Source organism: Passer domesticus, chromosome Z (assembly GCF_036417665.1).
Source record: "Passer domesticus isolate bPasDom1 chromosome Z, bPasDom1.hap1, whole genome shotgun sequence".
NCBI classification, from domain to species: Eukaryota; Metazoa; Chordata; class Aves; order Passeriformes; family Passeridae; genus Passer; species Passer domesticus.
The window spans coordinates 23,886,151-23,909,428 of NC_087512.1; the positions used below are offsets into that span (position 1 = coordinate 23,886,151).

Consider the following 23,278-nt stretch of genomic DNA (forward strand, 5'->3'; position numbering starts at 1 on the left):
TGCCTGTGGCACAAGTATCTCCAACAAACATCCCACAAACAGCACAAAACTACGATAGGAATAAAGGGGTAAGACAGCAGATACAGTGTGAATGTGACTATAACTTCTGTTTTGGTTTAGGTTCTTTTTTTCCCAAAGTTTTGGTGGCTTAATGATGAGCGAACCCCAGCAAGAACACAGGCAGCAGCTTTAACAGCACAGAGTAATCTGTGACTGTTTTTATCCACCAGCCCTTCCTGTGGAGGCAACAGTTCAAGGGAGATGTGCTGTTTTTAAGCTGATGAAAATCTGACAGTGAGCATGAGTGTGGTGAAGATTTGCATAAAGTTTAGAGAAACTAATAAGAGACTGAGAATCTTACTGCAAAGGGGGAAAGGGCAGAAACACTTCTCTGTGGGATCAGTTCTGCAGGATGGAGATTTGGACAGAGACTTGCAGCACTTCTGTGAGCAAGGTAGGTTGCACAGTGATGATGCTGTAGCTTCTTGGGAACACCTCTGGGATGGTTTTCTGCTGAAGGGCAGTTTGTGTAAGCAAAGTGATGCCTGTAACAGTTAAATGGCTGACATGGTACATCTAAGGTTTAAGACCCCATTTTATCCATTTTTTATGGACATTAAAACCTTCCTTTACAAAAGGTAAAAACACAGTGGCACAACTCTGTAATGGTAGATTTAGACAGTGATCTGTGACTTGAGCATAAAGCTCCAGCTGCAGTGGTGGCAGTGACATGCTGATAGCTTGCTGATCCCAAGATTCAGATACTGTGGCAGTCCAGGATTCCTCTAAGCTCCCTCCAATTGCAGGAAGAATGAAACTTATAAAATGGGCTTCTCCCTGTGATGGGAAGCAGCACTAAGAACTGCTGAGAAAAGGAACAGTTAATAGGTTTTGGAAAACAACATCTGCAAAATACACCTTCCATTTTTACTTCTTTCCCTTGTATCTACTGCCTCTGTTGAGTATTACGAGGTGGAACAGAGGCAAACCCTGCACATACCATTTCAGAGGCACTGTGGCCCACTGAGTATTTATTTACAACATACCTTTGATTAACATCTGACATGTAACAAGCAGGGGGGCGGAAAAAGATGGTACTTTCATCTTCTGTGTTGTACAAACAAGAAGCTTTATTCTGCATGGCATACCACTGCCTTTTAAATCTGCCTATAGATAATATCATTCATATGCAATCCTGATGCATACACTAAATTCACTTCCAACCTGTATGGATACTGTAGCGAGTTATAAAGGTCACAAACTGCCAGAACTTTAGGAACAGAGCTCAGACACAAATTTAACTCTCAGAATTCTCTCAAGTCAGCAATGATCAAAGAACTGATTATTTCAAAACACATTTCCTACTTGTTCTACATGTTCTGCCATAACCCAAAATTAAGAGTCATTATTACCTGGCATGGAACACACCACTAGGAAACCAAAGCCAGACAGCTTTGAATTTTGTACAGGACATGTTGCAATGCAGATTTGCACTACAAATACAAAGTCAGTTTAATGTTGCTCTTTAAAATGTTCTTTTTCTTGTTTTCTCTTGATGGCACTAAAAAGTTCCTGTTCCAGAAATACACTGGTTTTTTGTTTCCTTATGTTAAGGAACCAGCTAGAAACAGAACCTACCTGCACTACACCAAAAACATAGAAGCAAAAGGGAAAAGAGATACAATATAAAGATACTTCTTTTGCAAGATCTGATCTACATAAATAGTAATACAAAAAGGCTAGAGCAATAAAAGGAAGAACTTCCACACCCTAGGAATTCCAGTTAAGGACATGGCAGGTGTAATAAGGGTGCTAAGCTCTTAACATTTCTGTATTTAAACTTTCACCCTTTTTCATAGTGTTTCTGTCTTTTCATCAAGAGATGGAAAGTGGGTGTGATTTGTAACTACACACAACTACCCAGCACAATTTAAAAGCAAGGTTCTTCTGTAATACTTTAATTGTAAATGTGGCTTCGTTTACAAATACCAATATTCCATGCTGCAACACAGCTTAGATGCAACCACCTACCATTAAACCATGACAGAGAAAGTCATTATTCTTACAACTCCATTGAGGAGTTGTAAGGATACCAATGGGAGCTGAGATGAATTAGATCTGAAATGTCTTTTTGTGGGAACCAAAATGTACCAAAAATATTTTTTTAATGCTAGTACATAATCAAAGTTAAAACCAAGACAGTGATCAAATAAATATCCTTTAATAAAGAAAAGAGGAATAATTTTAAAGCACCAAAACTGTGAGTATGATGTTACATTGCATGTACAATAAGGTGAATGCAGTACTTTTCGTACAGGTTTATATTTCTGAATCATGATAATAAAACCCCATGAAATACACAGCAATAAACTTGCACTGCAGAAAAGCTGCACTAAAGAAAAAAGACCAAGAAGCAGACAATTAGAACTTTTTTTTAGTTTCTAGGTATTGCTAGAAATCTTTTGTTTAGTTATTAAACTCTTTTTTTAAACATACTTGTGCTTAATACTTAATAACTTTGAGCATTTTCAGGCATAGTAAATTTGCAGAGTTGTTTACAATAAAATATGCATTTAATATGTCCTTTTGAATATAATGGAATTAAAGAACTTTCTTAAAGCCAAGCACAATGTGCTAGTAGTGTCTTAGTCTAATGATAATATTGCACCAAGCTAGTGAATGGAAAATTTGTTTTCATTATTTCTTATTTATTCTACAAGCTTAACAAAGAAGTTAGTTTCATTAAGCTTCACTGGTTTCATTCATGTAAGACAACTTGCAGCCATCTATATTTCTTTAGCTTTCCTTTCATGATGACGAGTTGGTATACACTTAAAATGAAGTTTGAAACATACAGCAACAGCAACAACACGCTGGAAGATGTTAAGTGAATATCCCCAATGCCCAACACCTATTTACCAATTCAGAAGTCAAAACTATGTGTATACTCTGAAAATCAAGCCAGTTTATGGCAAACTAATTCCTGGATAGTTGACAGTCTCTGGAATAAAATCTCTGCAGAGTTTGGACTATATGCACCAAAATGGTCTTCATCCTTTCTACTTGTTTTCAATGGTCACACTACTGGTTAACAAGCTTTAGATAATGCTCTACACATTAATATTAAAAACTCAGGAGAATAAAATTCATTGCTTGGTCATTTTCCATGTTAGAGGTACAAAGCATTCACATTTGAGAATGGAAAGATGACCTTTTCTGTCAAATTCTGAAGCTCTGAGCCACAGAATATAGAAGTCCTGAATCACAATAAAAATACCTAAATGTCAGGTTGCAGATTCAACAAATCCAGAGCTGTGAGTTTTGGATTAACAGTCAAACTGAATGGGAAGTACAAAGACCCATATATGCAACAGCCCCACCCACAAATATACTGGCATGCCCGCCATCCCTCCCTTGACCCTCCTAGAAATTCTAAGTATTTATGTATTAGGCAGCAATTAAATATAAATTCACTTTGTAGGAAAACTTAAATTACAGTATACTTATAGGTTAAAAACAGCCATTGTGTTGATAGCATTGATAGCAGTACGTTGATGTGCTTATTACACCAAAGAGCAATTTGCAGTCACGTTTAGGATGACCTACTGTCTGTCAACTCCAAGAGGACTGAAATCATGCAACATGCTCTCCCAGTAAGGTGCTTCTGTTACTCCTTTTCTTTGCAAGAAGCTTTGCTTGTTCTTAACATTAATGCTGTAATGCGAAACATCAACAACACATTGTTCATGCTTATGAAATCATTACCAGAAATACATCCAGGTAATTTAATCACATAAGCATTACAATGAAAATAAAATCTGATTACATGCATGAGCAAACTTGATTTACAAATTACACTCCTGAAATTCAGTGCAACAAACGGAATAAGGGTAACATAAACCAATAATGTTTCTGCCTCCTCTTCTCAATAAGTTGCATCTCCAATAATGCATCTATCACTACTTTATTATTAAACAATACAGAATATAGTGCTTATACTCAAAATGGTTCTTTACAAATAATGTAGTGAAGTATGTTGAGTTCTATCCCCAATTCAGTCACAAAAGTACACAATATATAATCATACTAATTTATTTTACAAGTGTCTGGTGTAGAATGCAGACTGTCAGATTAAAAAAAAAACAACCAATAAACAAAACCAGGCAAAACTTAGAAGTGATGTTCAAAGAATAAAAAAAAAAAAAGCCTTCATCTACCCTAGACAGATAACTAACATGGAAATACAGTAAAGTGAGTAAGACTATTGGTCATTTGTAAAAGATCTGGAACCTCCATGAATGAGAACATGAAATTCTTGTTGATACAAATTCAATTTCTGAACAAGACTATTGCTGTTTACCTTAGATTTTGGTTATTTTAGCAGAAATGGAGTATTTAGTTTCTTGTTCCCACTCATAAAAGGTTTTTCAGTCCTTACATAAGCATTTGTACAATAAACATTATGCATCCCAAATCTTTACTTCACTGGGTCAGTTATACCATAGTTAAACTTCTAATTTGAAAAAAGAACGAATTTTCTAAAAATAGAAAAAGCTCAAGAGCTGACAAACTACTTAAATAACTAGCAACAGAACAATGCAGCCACAACAATAAAATGAAAAATATCAATAGGCAGGTCTTTTAATGGAGGCTCTTTTTCCTTGCGCATGTTTACGTGTTTTTCCTTAATGATGCTTGCCAAGATTTCTCACGGACCAACACAATTATTACAGCTTTTCTCAGCTGTGGAGGAACTGACCTCAACGCTGGACTGTCATAATTTCCCTAAATTTCTTGTAAATGTACTAAACTTTCCCCGCTTCTGCAGTAGCCATCCCACTGGAAAATTTCACATGGCAGAGGATGGTACCTTTTATGAATTAGCCTGTGTACACTACATATTCACAACTTTTATATCAAAGTGAAAATTATGTGAAATTGTGACATCTAGTGACTCACGAAGATTTAAATCAGGTTTTTTTTTGAGCACGATGTAGGAAAATAACCCATTCATTTTCCACACAGATGGCAGTTTTGAACTGATACATACTGCTATGCTCAGCGTAACAACTACTTTTTGTGTGCCCATAAAATACATGCTCATATGAGAACTCCATTTCTATTGAGACTAAGCTTCTACAGAAATCTAAGATTTCAGCTAAATATGAAACAGATTAAAAAGAGTAATTTCATCAATCATGCACACATTTTCAAGGCAAAGATGACAGATCACATGGCAAACATATCTGAAAACTGTAGTAGAGTACAGCATGGAGCTATTTAGATAACAACACAGTGGTAAACTGCAGACAAACATTTTGTGCAAGGGAACCACTGTACAAATACTTTAAAATTACACTATTTTTCCTCGGCTTGAAATTTTGCTAGTGTTCTGTATGCATACTCCAAGGAAAGAAACCGCAGGCTGGAAAATAGGAACAAATGAACATAAAAGCTGCTTGTTTAATTTAGCACTAAGTTTCAGACGAAATATATAATGTGTATTATCATTCTACATCAAAATTCTGTTTTGTGCAACAGCCAAAAATTTATTTGATAACCTTGGTTTTAGTGTGTGGTGTAACTGAAAATACAAACGAATTAGAACAAAACAGCTGATGGTATAGGCAGTGTTGCATGATTATGATGAACCTTTAAAGTGCTGTTATTGCTGCATGAATACAGCATCAGACAGCTTGCAACCATATCATTTAACACAGAATTTGGAGAATAAGTTTAGACAAAAAAGCATCATGTAGTTTTAGGCCTGTGGAAAGCCAGTATCAGGTGTTTCACACAGCTGAAAAATAGAGACCTAGCAACTAACACAGCAAAATCTATACAATTCTACAGTAACGCTGCTCACAGGTGCTTTGAAAATCAATGTTCACTAACTTTATAAGTAAGGCAACATGGTTAAGAAAATCCTTTCGAGATGTTTGACAGAGCTTTAATTTTTGGACAGCCACAGCAAAACATCTTCAATAGACTGAAGGGTCCCAGAGCTGAGGTTCCTTTAGATTACACAGCCTATTGCTAAGGTAAGGTCTCCTGCTCCGCTCTCTGTAAGTAAACGGCAAGACGTGAAATCCCCTGTTATAAATGTTAACACAGTACGTGTTCCATTACACGACAGCAGCAATGAGTAACTCCACTTAAAAGAACCCAGATCCCCATAAAGTAGTTTATCTGTCAAAAGAGGAACAGTGAATGGACCACACAACACAAAGGACAGGGACTGTGTATTTCTCAAACACAGTGTATGTTACACTAGTAAAAACAAAACACTAGTGGAAATTCAGCTTTCCTAGAAGTCTAACGGGCTGATTTTTAGTACCACATGAGGTTTTTAGGTGGTACAAGGCTACTTGTATCTCTGTATTGACATACCTCTTGGTACTGTGGTATCCTAAGAGTAGCTGCCTGCAGCCATTAGTCATGAGGTTTAGGACTATTCCTAAGTATTCACTGCAGAGGAAGTTGTAGCTTTCCTTTAAAAATAAAACAGTCAGAATCAAAAGAAATTTCTTTCAGCCAGTAGGCTTTTGGGTATGAAATACAAACATTTTCGCAGCCACTAAAGGGAATAATGAAAACCAGCAAGAATAGCATGATTTTCACAACTCAATTATCAGAATGCTTAAGTGCTTTGATATTTTTTAAAGAAGGCTGCTTAGACTAATCAAAAGCCATTTTAAACCAAAAGAGAAAAATATTTTTAAGTATGAAATTACAAAATATTGCTTCTTATAACAAATGATAAAAGTATAACTAACTTGGTTCAGCATAGCTAAATATTTTTAAAAAGCATGAAAATGTCTACTTTAAAAAGAAGTCAGACTAAACATGACCTTCTAAAAAGGTGCTGCAGTATGTCTTCCTAAATATATCATGGTGGAAACAAACACATTCTTGAATATGTTCTGAATTCAACTCTTAATTCTCATTGTGCTGTGGTCACTTGTTGCTTTTCATACTGATATATGCTTCTTCAAGCTAAGAAGAAAAAAAGTCTTAGTTGCATGTTACTGAATTTCAGCTACTGTAGTGCAACTAGGAATTCTCTTTCTGGAATTTCAGATTGCTACACAGCAAGCTTCTCTACAGGGAGTCATTTAGTTGAATTTTCAAGCACATGAGATATTCAGTGCAGTGAAGGGGCCATTTTACAGCTGGTTTGGAACCCCAAAGTTACTCTAACAGCAAATGGTCTCCCAACTCAAAATGGCCCCCTCACTTAACTGGCCGTACATTACTAACGCAAATATAAAAAGTGCTTAAGAATTGGGCATTCTTGATAGTATAAAATGCATGTCTTAACAACTTAGCTTTGTGCCCAAACCAGAATTTGTCTGAACAAATAAAGAAAAAAGTGACCTGAAATTAACATTTCAGGCCATTTTTTTCCACGTACTGAGTTATTTGCCAAAGACTATTTCTTTGCCAAAGAAAGCCTCCTGTGGAACTGATGGTCATAACTGCTGGCTCTGAATTCTCAGAAATGCAGAAGAAAAGTAATCTTCAACTGGGGTTTCTTTTTGCACGTTGGTGGCTGTCAAGCACCTGTTTGGGAAGAAAGAAAAAGGAACATTTGAAAAGCTAAACAGCTGTAGAAATATTCTCTGATATTCTCAATATATTAGGCAACATGCAATATACTGAGCAGTGTGTACTGAGCAAAGATTCTCTTTTCTCCCAGGATAATGACACAGTGAGTCTGGAGCCAGAACACACATATGACCAGGTCTTTTTTTTTTTGCCTTCTGGTATTATTGGCAGTTAACACAGATTAGAGTTTGAAGAGGCCTAAAATACTGGATTAGGAGACTACAGAGAACAAAAGTTCCCTTGTTACCTGTTATTTTGTCCACCACTGACAGGAACTCAGGTTCTGCATTACTTATAGTATTCTTAGCGTACTATGGTGCACTATTATGCAGATATTCTCAGGATACTTTTGATTAGTTTTTTAAGTAATCTCTCAGATTTTTCATACAGAAGCTACTAGATATTTATACTACTTGCTCAGCTACTTCAATACATAGAATGCCTCAGTATCTTTTTACATGTTTCGGAATGTCTGTCTGGAAAGTGCTGCGCTTAAAAAGGTTAGTCATAACTTTATGTAGAAAGTTCTCTTAACTCACAGAACAGGCAACACAAGAAATTACTAGATCTCCTGCAAGAATTAGTTACTATTAGTTTTGTCTTCAAACTTCAATAATTAATGAAACCACTTCACTGAGCACTGCTAATGCTCCTTTCGCATATATCAAGGAACTTTCTGGTACTTAATAAGTATGTATCACTGTATCAGATTTAGCCTCCATCTCCTAAGGCAAAAATCTGCATTACACTTAGCCTATACAGACATACATATAATTAAGCATAATTCATATAAAATATGTGCAAACATACTTCCATAAACCTGTTTTCAACCTAAAATCTCTATGCTACTGTTTTGGCACATGTAGTGCCTGTAAGTTAAAAACCAGTAGGTCAATCTTAAACCATGATATTAAGTGGATAACCTTACAGTAAAAAATACTACCCTGCTATTTCTGCAACACATTTTCATTACTTTAGACTTGTATGATGAATGCTAGTAAACCAGTCTGTATCTTCAAGCAAGTATGCTCATCTATATGGAAAGTATTTTTTCAGTCGAATTTTTCAAGGGCTTTGTCGCAATCTCTGTTCTCCCAAATTATTTCATGTGCTTGGAAAGCAATGGCCTTCCTTGTTTTTTCTGAGCTGTTAATACAGCTATTTCTGAGCTATTTTCTGAGCTATTCTTTACAACCATTTTTCAATCTAAACTATTATGTGTTAAATAATTTTGCCTAAAACAACCTCTAACAGGGTTGCTTTTGTAATAAAATACGACATTGGTAAGAGAAAGCAAATCCCAGATATGTAAAGAACAAGGAGCACATACTCCTGACACTGAACTGAATCCTGCTTTTAGGTCCAAATGATTTCACAGGACTTCAGCAGGATGTAGACTGGTAAAAATGAGACAACAACCAGGGACCATGCAGCAGTGATTTTCAGCCTGCATTCTGAACTCCTTTTATAGGGCTGCAAATAGCAGAGAACAACCTATATTTACGTTGTGTGGCAATGAATACTTATAAGATGCACTTCCAATGTAAAATGCTTAGGAGGTCAACCAATTTGATTTTAAAACAATTAAGTCAGTTTTGGAAAGTATCTTTGGATCTTGCCAAAAAAATGCAAACAAAATTCTAAACAGTCAAATAGATTTACTAAAATCAAAGTCAAATCACAAAGTTCAAATTGGATCTGTTATCTAGGAAATTAGATTGCAATCTAATTGCAATTGTACTAAGAAAGAAAAGTTAGTTCCAAGACATGTCTTTTCTTACAGCTGTCACTTGACTTCTGAAGAGCTGTGGTAGTGGTAGTTTTTAATATGCAAGGATAGAAAGAATTTACGTGAAAGCAAAATTATTTTCACTTGGAGTTTTAGCAAGAGTTAAGCACATCTCCACTCCTGGAGTTTCAAGTCCAAAACTAGCAGTACATTTGGTATGGAATAGAAGGAGCAAGCCACAATTAAACACTGTGAAATCATTAGGGTGGCCAATGGCTAGTTCATGAGGAATTGAACACGGCATTTATTTTCCTTTTCAAAAAATTAAAATATTATAATTTGAAAATACCATACCAATGCAACAGATTGAGACAGTATTTCATAATCATAAGAACATTCAGCAGATGATGTGCCAAGTCAGAATCAGTTTTTTAAACAGCTGTAGCACTTTACCAACAGTCACTCTCCAGCTATGGTAACAACTAACCATGGTAGAAATGCTGGATTGTGAACATTCAAAAATGTTATCTTCTTTCTACTGCTGACTGTGTTGCAAGGATTACAAATATTTGTCTTCCATTTTGATTAAATAGCCTTTCTAAACAGATTTTTAATTTCTTTACAGATTGTCATACCTCTGGTTTCTCAGATTTTTGGTTTAGTGGGAACCTTCATTGATACTCAAGTTCATTCACATGTAAGTAAAATGAGAGCCACCACAGAGAAGTGCCCTAAGCTGCTGCTGCAGTCACAAATATCTTTGCGCTACTGATGCAGCAATCATTTTGAAAACTGATCCCTTGCCAATTTTTGGTTTGTTCTGAAATCATTAATTTCACCTGCTGAAGTCTGATATCTGTATTTTCAGGTACTGTAGCTTAGTATTAATGCAAGTTCATGGAACTCATATGACTAGAAGAAGCATAAATTGCGTATTTACTGTTTATAGCCTGGAAATTCACTCAAGTCAGAGATTTTAGAGACTGAAACCAAGTCAACAAGAAGTCAGCCACTCAGGATAACCCATGAGATTTTGATGTGTTCAGCATTCAAACCTAACTGTCCTTCACTTAGAAGTTACTCAGTCTGAAGTAAGACATATCCAATTTTTACAAGGCTAGAAATAATTAGAAGGTAAGTACAAGGTGTGTCTCAGAGTGATTGTGCTGCTTTTTAAACTTTTTAGGTAAACTGGGAACTGTCCCTTCAAAGTTACTAAATAAAATAGAGCTTTTTTCTTAAGTCAATATTCAGCAGCATTACTGGAACAATAAAAGGCTAACATACTGTCTAAAAAGAGGTTTTCCTTATTATAAACCATAAATTCTTTGAAAAGTCAGTGATACTCAATTCGTATGTGCATTTTTTATCACACTGGACATCAGACAGTTTAGTCACATTCCTACTAAGTCTCCTAGAATGCACAACCTGAGGCTTAGCTGCTACTGTCATAAAAAAACTGTTGCAGAAATATTATCTTTAAATGTAGCTTAATTACAGGTTAGTTTTCCCAGTCTGTGCAAGGCAAACTCTCCTCTTCATCCTCTGACTCAGGTGATGCTTCCTTAATCCTTCGCAATGCTTCGTGGATGCTCCTTGTCAGAGGGTCAGTATCAGGCAGAATTGTAAAGGATTCTCTCAAAACATCTTTCTGTACTTTCTTCAGTTTCACCCCTTTCCTGATCTGTGCCAAGATGTTATTGCTATCATCTTCATCAGGAAAAGGAGGCAGACTTCTCTGTTCAACTTTTCTTAAGTGAAAGCTGCCACGTTTCAAGGAAGCCAGCACTTCATCCATCGGGGAACTCACTGCAGCAAATCAAAAGACCTTCAGTATTATTTTCACAAAATTTGATCAGTTTTAATTTTTATTTTCTACAGAACAAAAAGTGCCTGCATACTATAAATATGATAATCCCATACTATAAGTATAATGGCAGCTCCAATACTGTTTTAGCTTCTAAATAATCTTCCTTATTACAAGGTCCAAGGTGGTTTATACAGACAATTATAACTTTTGTAACTACTTAACTCCCTATCAGGAAGTAAAACGTTCTGAACACTGTGGCTTTTCTGTCTGCAGTCAGGAAAGTCAAATAAACTGCAAGGATTTCAGCATAATGAAAGTGTTTACTGCATCATCTTTTTTTACTTTAGAACTCAGGTAATGAGTACATGTCTTACATACTGGACTGTGCAATTCATTCTTACCACTTGCATTTTTAGGCTAATTTTACCTACTACATGACTATTTCCACAAGCCAGCAAGGGAAGCAGCAATACAGTCAATTGCAAGAGTATGCATTTTCCTACTTCTCTGGGTATTTGTTAGCACCTAGTCCCAGCACAGTTATAGAAATTGTCTTACTTTATCATTAATGAAAACAAAGAAGTCAGAGATAGTTCTTTATGGCAAATCCTTCCTTTATCACTAATTTTGAAACTAGTTTTCTGCAAAAATCAGGCTTTTGCTCTTTTAAGAGCCATGAGTGGGAAAGATCTTCATCCCAGAGAATGCATTATAATAAAGTATAATAAAGTTTAAACACTTCGCATACAATAGCACGTAATTTGTGCAGCACCTCTCTATCAATATGTATCTATCTCCAGGTTCTTTTTTGTAAATTGTACAATTTGTTTTTTTAAAACATGTTTTGCATTTAGGAATAATCTTTGTCCTTCCACTAAAGTCCGAGACTGAAAAGACACAATGAAAAGAGAAATATAAAAGAATACAGTATTGCACATTTGAAGGAGGAAGAACGGACTGTAATATCTCTGTCTGTCACACAGAGACAAATTTCTGAAGCAACTTAGAAACTTGGAACATCTCAGGGGATATGGAGCAGCAGGTAGAGTGCTGCTGCAGACATTAACAGTATTCTTAAGAGGGATAATAGATTTGAACTTATATTTATCTTATTATTATGTATTTAAAAGTGCACACACAATAGGTGCTTTATAAAAAATTTCAAGATAAAATACAAGTCAGTAAAATAAACAATAGGACTACATGAAAATTATTGTTATTCTGTTATTAAATAGAACACTGCATCCTCAGGTGAAGCACGGAATATTTACAGGGCTGGCAGAAAGTAAATACATAAATATTCTTTTCAACAGCATTTAGGTCCATTTTCTGTCTAGTCTAACATGGAATAATGTAGACTCAATTTCACAAGTGTTTTTCCACTGAACAAGTATGCCATGCTGTCGTAAAAGCTCTAGTGTTCAAATTGCCAGCATTTCTCAGCTAAAAAGGATTTAACAGCTTTCCTATTAATAATAAATTAATCACAGTATAAACTTTCCTACAGAGCAATTCAAAAGATGACCTGATATGCACTGCATTTTTTAAATTAATAACAACAAAATTTAAATTAAATATGAAGAAATTAAAATACTACCTCTCCTCCTCTGTAAACCCTCTAGATCACCAGTCTTCTTAAGCTTCTTCTTGGCACTGACTAGCTGACTGCTATCGAACAGATGTGCTGGTGGGACACCAGAAGAGTGCTGGACTCCCTTCTCCACACTCTGACGTTTAACAAAGCTGTCACTTTTCTCTAAGGATTTGGTGGCATCTTCCTTGGAGGGCAAAGGTGGAGGTGGAGGTGGAGGAGGCAAAGGGGGTGGAAGCTGTACTCCAGTAGCAGTCTCTGGTTGAAGCTGGTCACTGGTGAGTGGAGAAGTGCTAACACGGGGCAGTTCAGAGGTAACACCATTAGGAGGCAAAGAGACATCTTGAAGTTGTTTTAGGCTTGTGGATTCCTGCACTTGCAAAGGCTGAACTGCTTTTTCCAATTCCACCTCCTCACCCTTGTCTTGGATTTGTATGGTTGCTGGCAAAGATTGAGGCTGCTCGACACAGGGCACTGAGCTGGCTGCACATTTTCTTCTTGCATGAGCCAGGCGTAGTCTGGTTGATTTAAGTATTACTTGCCCAGGGTACCGCTAAAGTGAATAAGGTATTGACAATTACGTAAGCACATGCAATCAACTATTTTAGATTTTACATACCTGTCATTTCTGACAAACAATTTTCATTTCACTCTGTATGTAAAAACAAAGCAAACCTATTCCCAGCTTTATGCAAAAAAATATTCACATTTTTTATTTTTATTTAAGCCACAATTTGATTACTTTAATCAGTGAAAACATAGGTTAGAATTATGATTTTACTATGAATCAGATTCACATTCAAAACAGTTTTTTTACTGGAAACTAAAATTCAAAATTCCCTCTTGCTTTCCTCTTCTAAACCTGGTCAATGGCTCCCTCGGCAAGTACAGACCAGTCCTGACTTAATACACTGGCCTTATATGTGAATCAAACTGTTTTAAAAGGTATATCTTGAGAACATCGAAGACTTTCAGCCTTAATTTACTCCTTACATTTGCTGCCTCATTATCAGTCTTTTCATATTAGTTTCAGCCACAGCCTTTTTAAAGCAAAAAATTAAGCTGCTTCTGAAAGGTCTAATTTTTTGCAAAACTGTGGAAGGCCTAAAGCAATAACATGTAAGAATTTCTATTAATATACTAATTAATAGAACAAAGTCACCTCACAAACAGTTGCTGGTTAAAATAAGTAAATTTGCTTCAATTTACAGAAGTTACAGAATTCAAGAACCTTGCAAACAATAAGGACATGAATATACTGCTGAAATACTGCTGAAGAAGACAACTTTCCAGCACAGAAACTTCTCATACCTTTGGTTTTTTAAGGTATACAACAAAAATTCTTCACCAATTAAGACAGTCTGTTTTCTTTCACTTTCAGCCCTTTCCTTATTCCTTCCCCTTCATTCAACCTTGTATGCACTGTCTGATGCTTCCGTTTTAATAAGAAGGGGCAGGTATTCCAGCAATCCGCAGCAGGGGGCCATGTCAGATGGCAATGCTCTTTGTTGGGAAGTACCATTTAGATTATACTTCTCAGGAATATGTGCCAAGTGTCTTGTCACAAGGTAAGAGTAAATACAAACTTATTATGGCACTGGGAATGCAACAGCTAGAGAAATCTGTTACCACCAATGCCATATTTTGTTGTGAATTTTCCAAAGACCACTTAATGATACAATGAAAGAGAATCACTAATAGGAAAGTGAATGCTATTACTGGAATGAGTGAGAATTTCCTTGGGGAACAAAACAGCCAGAAAAGAACAACTGTTCTTCTGTTACCTGCTTAAATGTACGAAGTCTGTCTAGGGTTTTCTGTCGCTCCTGACTCACCCAGGAGCTCTTTCTTTCCTCTTCATCTTGCAACTGATCTCGTTTCTGAGAAAATATATGGCAAATATGCAAATATTACATCCAGTGTTCTATTTGGCTTCAACAGAAAAAAACTCTTCTTCTAAATGTGAAGCGTTACTTAAAAAGTTATTTCTGAAATAAACATAACCTCAAAATTTGGCCTTTGACTTCCCCCTAAAAAAATAGTATACATTTCTTGGTTTGTTTTCTCAAAGAAATGCAAAGCTCAGTAAAAAATGTTTCAATCTCGAATAGGAACACTTGGCAGACTTGTTACTTTGAGAGATGAGAAATAACAAGTGACAGAATACTATACTTAGAGAGGCACCCTTGAAGTAAAATTACATGAATTAGCCAGAGAGCAAAGCAGTACCCATTTACCCCTCATTCCAATAACAAAATGACAGTCCAAATCACAAGGCTGTCCATTTAAACAAGATGTATTAGTATTCTCAAAGTACAAGAATTCACACAACTCAGCATTGCGAAGCTTTGAACCCAAAAGCGAGCAAATTAAGTAAATGCTGTCACACTTACATTCACAACAGTAAATATTCGTTTGTTTACTCCAGCTTTTGTTACTTAATCCAGCTTGATTTTACATAATTGCACTTAAGTAAAGGTCTTCCTCCCACCTAGGACAGTTACATTTTTTTGTATGGCTATTTTACCTTATGGAAAACACACCTTTGGGTACATCTCCTTTAACTAATCATTCTTTCTTACAGAACTTCAGCAAGAGTTACTACACCTTTGAAACAAATACCCACTCCTCAGTGAAAGTTACTGGAAATGGAAGATAATTACCAGAAGGTGAAATTCACTGCATGCAAGTTCAGAAGCTATGAGGAAAAGTGAAGTAACAGCTGACCACAAAGCAAAAACCCTGAGCAGCTTTAATTCTTAAGATGACTCACAGCATTTAATGTTACTTTTGAAAGCGTATCTTCATAATCAAAAATTCTGATCACTTTTATGAACCTTTTACTCTCATTCAGTCACCACAAAAGCAGTGTCTGCCTGCCATTTTCATAAGTCAGCTAGTGGCCTGCTGTCCTTCATAAAAAGCCAACTGCTGTGATTTGGAAGGAAGGAAGTATAGATGCGTTAGGGAGAGAAAGATGAGAACATGTCTGAAAAATAGTAAGGACAGAAAACAGAACAAGGTGAAGAGGAGGAAAAGCATGTGGTAAAAGAAAATAAGAACAATGGGCAAAGAAGTTAAAACAGAAAGAAAGGAAGAAAAGTAGTTCTATCACTATACCTGAATGTTGCATGCATTACATATGCATTCAGATCAAACTTTCCCTGAAGCAGTTTCAAAATCAAGGTTGTTTTTTTTTTTTGTTTTGGCCAACTTGTCTATTTGGTTTTGTTTAGCTTTTAAGTAAAACAGTAAAATTGCAATTTTTCTTCAGTTTCAAATTTGGACTCCCCTTTTCCAAAGTTTTCTAAGAGTTATCTTTTCAAAATTCTTAATGAAATCCAGTAATTTAAAACCTATTTTACCATAATGCCAGAATTTTTCAGTCACATTTTTACCAGAAAAAAACCCACACAAACAAAAAAAATTAGCATAAGGTTTTTATAGCATTCAAGCAGGCGACTCCCTAATATAAAGCTCTGCAGTACTGCAGAGATAATGAAATCCTTTGGCTTTGTCAAGTCTTATTTGTAAGACAGATAAATGGTCTACAGTCCCCACGGTAACTTCCTCTGCCTTATTGTAAGAACTTATGAAAAAAAGAATTAAATTCCTGAAAGAATATTCCAATACATACTGCCTTTGACAAGTAGCCTTTTCATAAAATAAATTATGCAGCTGACTTCCTGGACAAAAATATCAATGTTAAAAATGTATAAGGTTGAAATAGAATCACTTTCACTAATCTAATTGAAGACTGAATTAAAGTGACTTGGATTTCAATGCATCTTTGTCAGCGATCTTTATCAAATATTGATACTATATCAGCTCCCAAGACCTAGTCCAAAATTTGAATATTCTTTAAGATAAGAGTATTAGGTCCAGCATAAGAGACAAGCTGGTCTATTCTCTGTAACGAGACTAAGAAAAAAATCATCCATCTGGAACTACAAGTTTATACAACATAATTCCAGTAATTGCTTTAGTAGAAGGAAGAAAAGTAGTAAACAAGTTTATTAAGATTCAAAAATAAATATGTGCGATTTCCTTACTCCTATCAGCATACCAGACGCGGTACTCAAAGACGTTCAGAATCATCTATGCGCACATGATGATAAATGTAACAAAACAACTTAGCTAAAGAACTGTTTCTATTGCTTGGTTCCCATGTCTTCCTAACACTACTATATACTCTCGCTTGCCAACATAATATGACACAGAAATCCATTGCAAAGGTGCAAAGGTCAGGGATACACACCATCTTTTGAAAGAGCTATCACTCTGAATGCTCCCCTAATTAATGTATAATGAGGAATGCAAGCTATTAATGACAGGCTAAGCTCAACTGGAAACTCAAGTGGAAAACTCAAACTTACCAGCTGAACAGTATGGTGCATTTTGTACTCCTCCTCGCTCTGGTGACGCTGCTGGATCTTCTCATTATGCTTTGCAATACAGATCTCCTGCAGGGACACAAAATACAACCTATAAAGCATGCAATTTAAATACAGATTTACATAATGCCATATTTAGCAAATGGCAGGTAGAAAAATAGGAACTGCAGAGCCTATTTCATACAGGCTTATTTAACTTACAACTGTAACTAAAAAAAAAAAACCTAAGCCAGACAACCCCAAATCTATTAGTTTTAACTATCAAAAGAATAGATCCAAGTGACAAGCTGCTTGGAAAGTCTGTTCTACAAGACCAGTATAAGAGTAGCAAAAAATCACCAATCTGTCAACACTTCATAATGCCCTTGCTTAACCCCATATATTTGTACCCATGGAAAATAACTAACTCTTGAATGTACCACGTATTTCTTTTTATAAAAATAGACAGCTTCCCATGTACAGATGTCCGTTCATCTTTTCCATGTACTATCTGCAAGTGCAGACAGGAACAAAGTTGTTACAATTCATGGTGTTCATTTATTATATTGAGTTCACATCTCTAACATCTGGTTTAAAACAAGAATTTGTTACACTGCCTGCAAATAAGAACAGGTTAAAAACAAACAAATAAAAACCTAGATCATGTTACAACAGCTGATGAGGAGGATAACAGACAAACTTCAAGTAGATAGACAACTTCATTGGACAATACTGAGAACCAGGAAATTGGACAGTAGGAGCAATGGAATTAGACCTGGTACAAGCACCACACAGAACTAGAACAAAGTCAGATGTACAGTCATAAACAAGTCTCACAGTTGTGCAAGAAGGTGCAATGTTAGCAGTTTGGAGTGTGAATCCAGATAGAGCATTGAGCTGATGAGGTTCTCAAGTCATCATTCAGTATGACTTTCTGGGCAGATTCAGACAAGAGCTTTGCCACTGAAAGCCCTGCTTGAGGGAACTGATGGAGTAAAGAACAAAAATAAGGAGAGAAGGGATTAAAGAAACCTCACTATTTTGGATGCTTAAAAATGGAGAAAAAGCTGTTCTGCAAGTTGTCTATGGACATGCTTTGATCACATAAAGTGTGCCTGTATAGGACAGTAAAACCATCAATGTTGCTGCTGTATACAGGTAACTGACAAAAGCAAAGATTTCTGTGCAAATACTGTCCCACCTTCATCAGTGGTATACCACAGAATGGTTTAGGTGGGAAGACATCTTGAAGCTCTTCTAGCGCCAATCTCTCTGTCACAGACAGAGAACTTCCACTAAACCAGGCTACTCAGGGCCCCATCCAACCTGGCCTTGAACATTTCCAGGGATAGGGCATCCACAACTTCTCAGGGCAACCTGTGTCAGCAGCTCACCACCCCCAGAATATGGAAATTTCTAACAGCTATTTTAATCTCTCCTTGTTTAAAACTGTTCCCTCTTGTCCATGTAAAATAACTGTCCATGTCAAAAGGCACTCTTCCTCCTTTTATAAGCTTCCTTTATGTTCTGAAAGGCTGTACTGAGGCCTGCCCAGAGCCTTCTCTTCTCCAGGCTCAAAAATCCCAGCCTGTCATTATAGGAGAGGCACTCCAACCCTCTGATCATCTTCGTGGACCTACTCTGGACTTGCTGTAACAGGTCCACACATACACACAGCCAAACACTGCTGGGTTTTGTACTTCTTTCTGGAGGTTTTTTTTCCCCGGGTGAAAAGAGTTAATCCTGGAACACTCAATCAATTTAATTTGTCGTTGAAAAAGTACAAAATACTTCATCTCTATGTTTCAAAGACACAGCAAGCTACATAATACTAATAGAGAATCTGAACAACTTTCTAGTTGTTCAGTTTATTTCTCTATTTAGGTTTTAAACATTATAAAATAATGAGAAAATGTAAGTCAAGCATGGTTTGACTTTTTGATATGCCTCAGATACTCAGGGGGCAAAATTTTATCTAATATTTTCACTTTAGCATCAGTATTTCAACATTTCTGATTAAATGCAATAATGAAAGATATTTGAAGTATGTATAGAGGACAAACCTGACCAAAACATACTTAGTGCTGAGTTTGTCTTAATAAACAACATACTTCAATGTAATTAGATCTCTCTGACTTAAAATAATAAAAACTTCTAGGAGGGGCTGAAAACATGTTGCAGGACAGGATTAGAAATCTGAATCATCTTAACTAATTACAGAAATGGTTTAAGAAGAAAAGGATAGGTTGCAGTTTCAGAGGGACAAATGCAGGGTCCTACTTGCAGACAAGATTAAATGACTTCAAATAAAGGATGAAATAAAAAACAGCTAGAATGCAGTATTAAGAAAACCAACTGGATGATTATGGTAGATGACAAGTTCAACATGTACTAATGAACTCTGGCAAAAAAACCACCAAAACCATACATAAAAATGGGTGTATGAACAGCCTACTGCACATGCAAGGTAGTCCTTACTTCTGAGCACTGGGAAGCAGGCACATCATCATCGAATCAAGTTTGGAAAAGACCTTTAAGATCATTCAGTCTAACTGTCCATCCAGCACTGCCATTGTTACCACTAAACCATCACCCAAATCCTGACACTTCTCAAACACCTTCAGGGTTTGAGGGATGATTTTACCACCTCCCTGTGAAATTATGTCTAGTGAGAGCCACACCTCCAGAAATATGTTGATGAACTGTATGGAACTAGGAAAGCAACAAGAAGTAATGCCCATTCTTTCTTTAATCAGCTGACTGATTTCACAGTATCAAGTTGTACTTCTACAAAAGAGACAAAATGGAAGAGCTGAGGAACCATTTCAACCTTTGCCACTGCATGAACTACAATGTTTAAGACTAGTAAGATGTAATATATGTAAAAGAGAGGTGCATTAGTATATATCTAACTAATACCAGTGAGTCTTGCTTTCAGTTTAAAAAAATCCCAATTAAAAGGCTAACTTTTCATGTGCAGAAACCATATTTTACTATAAGCATTCAGTGTAGTTATGTTCTTATGCTGCTGTTGTTGAATAGCAGTTAGTAACAGAATACCAATAATCCTATGCCAGCTGCCACTGCATCTTCAGAAGACCTATTTTGGCATGGGCCATGCTTTAAAATGTGGGCTTACAAAATTCTAAACGTGTCCTATTAAATGAACAGAAAAGCATGTGAGGAAGTTTCCTAGATGAAAGCACACATTATGAACATACCCCAAACAGCTTCACCAACCAGCTGCTTCTCCCAGACTACTTATGATATGGAACACTCCTTTTGGGTGCCAAATAATTTAATTTCCTCACAGCTCTGTTTTTTCAGAGTTTACGAGATACCTTATATACAATTTTTTTAACTTGCCTCCTTGCTATAAATCTAGCTCCCTAATAAATCAGCTGCTTGTTCCATATATAATCTAATTAATACCAATGTGTAGCCAGCAGGGGGTAGACTGGCATAACAATAGCAACATTCTGCTTGAAAAACCTACAGCTAGCTCTCTAGAAGTAAGGAAAAAAAAGTTAAACTGCTATTAAAAATTATTTTTTACTAATTCACTGTCATCAACACAAACATTAGGAAATGATTATTCAACAAATGCAAAAAAAAAGAGAATGAAGAGTTTATACTCGTGGTAGTACAGAGAAAAATATCAAACTCTCTAAAACCATGAATTTTTTAAATGCCAGTTCATTTATTCTAGAGTCATGACTCTATGTTTGTAACAAACCTTCAATAAAAGTTTCTAAATAAAAATTTGGTATGATTATTTGACAACATCACTGAAAAACTGATGCATCATCTGCAAAATTAGGGAAGGAATTTCTGAAAAACAAAATAGAGACTCAAGTCACTGAAGTTTATATTTAAATTACAAATAGTCTTACTCTTTACAGAGTAATTTATTTCCTTTCACTGTGTTATCTCCTCAATAGAAAATATTTTCAAATACCTGGATGATGAAAGTACCTTCTTCCAAAATATAAAACTGATGACGGAGAAAAACTTCCAATTGTTTCCTTAATCCTGATTTCTGCTGCTAAAAAGGAGACATTCTCCTAAGGGCATTTTCAGTTGCCAAAATCTTGATAATGAGAAAGGACTGTAATTTCTAAACATATCACAAGACTGTCCTATACACCACTTAATGCGTAACTTGCTTTTTCTTTTCACCTGCAGAACTTAAAAAAAAAAAAAAAAAAACAAAAAAGAAGGAAGAACCCCACCAATCGACCACCAAAATCTCACCAACACAATCCAAAACAGAACACCAGTTTAAAAATCTGAAACACGTGAAGCTAGGAACACAATCTGAAAAGCATTAAGTATACTCTCATCTCAGAAACAATAAATGTTTCTTAATTGAGACAGACACAGATTTACCACACAGTATGTACTTTCCATATTCACATCCAAAAAGTCACTTTTCTTCACATAGCATTCAGCCATCACTGCCTTCATTCTCACCATCTACAGTCTGCTTTTGTATCCCATCTGTATCTTAGTTCTGCATACTTGACTTAATTTCCAAACACTTGAGAGCAAGAATACTTTTTTCCCCCCACAAATACAAGTATTCACACCAGGCACCTTAAATAGCATTCATGAACAACGTTTTACAGTATCACTAGAAAGGCCATTAAAAGTACAAAGATTGCTCAAAGAAATAAGACAAATCTATGAGCTTTGATTTTCAGGTAATTGCCAGAAAGCTTGGTAGTATTCTGCATTATCCAGTGTAAGAGAAGCTCAAAAATGGCCATATTCTTTTCCACGCAACAAGTGCCACATAATGGCACACAACAGATTCTGCCCTTTCTTTTTGCTCAAATAAAGATAATTTATTTTCTCCTGTAAGTTTAAACACACATTGTTCTACTCTGTGATTTTTCTAGAAGCTAAGTATCTCCCTGCAGCACTCAACTGCAGAGAATGCTATGCTGGGCAACGACATAAGTAAGAGAGCTGGAGCTACTTCTGAGAGCGATGTGATGTCCAAGTTCCACATGGAGACATTACCTCAGGTCCTGAAAGCAGTATAGCCACAGCTATCGCACCACAATGTTGAGAAGATGTAGCCGCACCACTCCTGCATGCACATGCAGAAAAGCAACACTGCCACACACAGCTTTGCATCTTGTTACAGTGCACAACCAGGCATGCTGCTACTCCTCCTACAGCCAAAACCAACTCCTTCAGTTTGAACAAGGTATTCCATCATAGCATAACACTGAAACAAATCAGCCACTGAAGGTGACTACTTCATTATACAAGATATATGGGCATGCTAAAAAATCTCTACTCCTGCTTCAGGATTTCTTCTTGACCTGTGAACTCCAGTAAGTTAAGCAAAGAACAGCAAACAGGCTGTCACTTTTAAACAGGTTTGTCTACTTTGTGAGGTGCTAGCAGTGTCTTTTCATATCCAGGAGAAAATATCTTATTATACTATAGCCTGTGTAAATTAGCGTAATACAACAGGTAAGTTCTCTTACTTAAAATACTAACAACGTTCCTGATGCCTTTTGTCTTTACAAACTCATGTAAAACAAACAAAATGACAAAGCAAGCCAGTTCACATAATCAGCTAACAGGAGACCTCTCTTCTAATACTTGATTTGCAGTCTTTTCCATATTGGGTTAACCAGAAATAAGGCAGTGCTTGACAAAATACAAAAAATAAAATACATAAAATATATCAACAACTTTTCATTTCTCTGTTACGCTTCAGATTTAGGTATAGAAATAGATATATTAATTATGAAGTGGAGGCAAGACCTGAAGAGTTTACTGTCAACCTACCAAGAATTCTTTATATGAAAGGGTCATTTTCACATAAAGGACATGATTGCAAAACTGACCACTCATCCTAATCTAGAATGAGACCTCATCTGACATTTCTGCATAGCTTTACAGTACATAGTATGGCGTGGAACTGATTTTCTAACAAGTATTACAATGGTCTCCCAAAACTTTGACCTAAATAGCATGCCCAGAATTACAAATTAAGAATATAGACTGTATTTCATATAGATCTGCCAAACACAGAGTATCAACAACATATGACACAAGTTTAAAGGGATGGTAAGAGAATGAAAATAAAACTCACTCGTGAAAAACACACTTGAAAGTTTACTAAAGCAACATATACAAAACTACTC

At 36.0% G+C, this 23,278-nt stretch overlaps 1 protein-coding gene across 1 annotated transcript in view; it reads right to left on the reverse strand.

The window, feature by feature from the left end:
* Positions 1-2,205: 2,205 nt before the first annotated feature.
* The window catches only part of JMY (junction mediating and regulatory protein, p53 cofactor), a 64,287-nt gene continuing 43,214 nt past the window's right edge, over positions 2,206-23,278 (reverse strand). The window contains exons 7-11 of the mRNA XM_064403598.1: positions 17,115-17,201; positions 14,523-14,618; positions 12,745-13,291; positions 10,836-11,146; positions 2,206-7,563 (exon numbers count right to left, since the gene is read on the reverse strand). Coding sequence (XP_064259668.1) covers positions 10,839-11,146; positions 12,745-13,291; positions 14,523-14,618; positions 17,115-17,201 — 1,038 coding nt within the window. The 3' untranslated portion in view covers positions 2,206-7,563; positions 10,836-10,838. The remainder of the gene's footprint in view (positions 7,564-10,835; positions 11,147-12,744; positions 13,292-14,522; positions 14,619-17,114; positions 17,202-23,278) is intronic.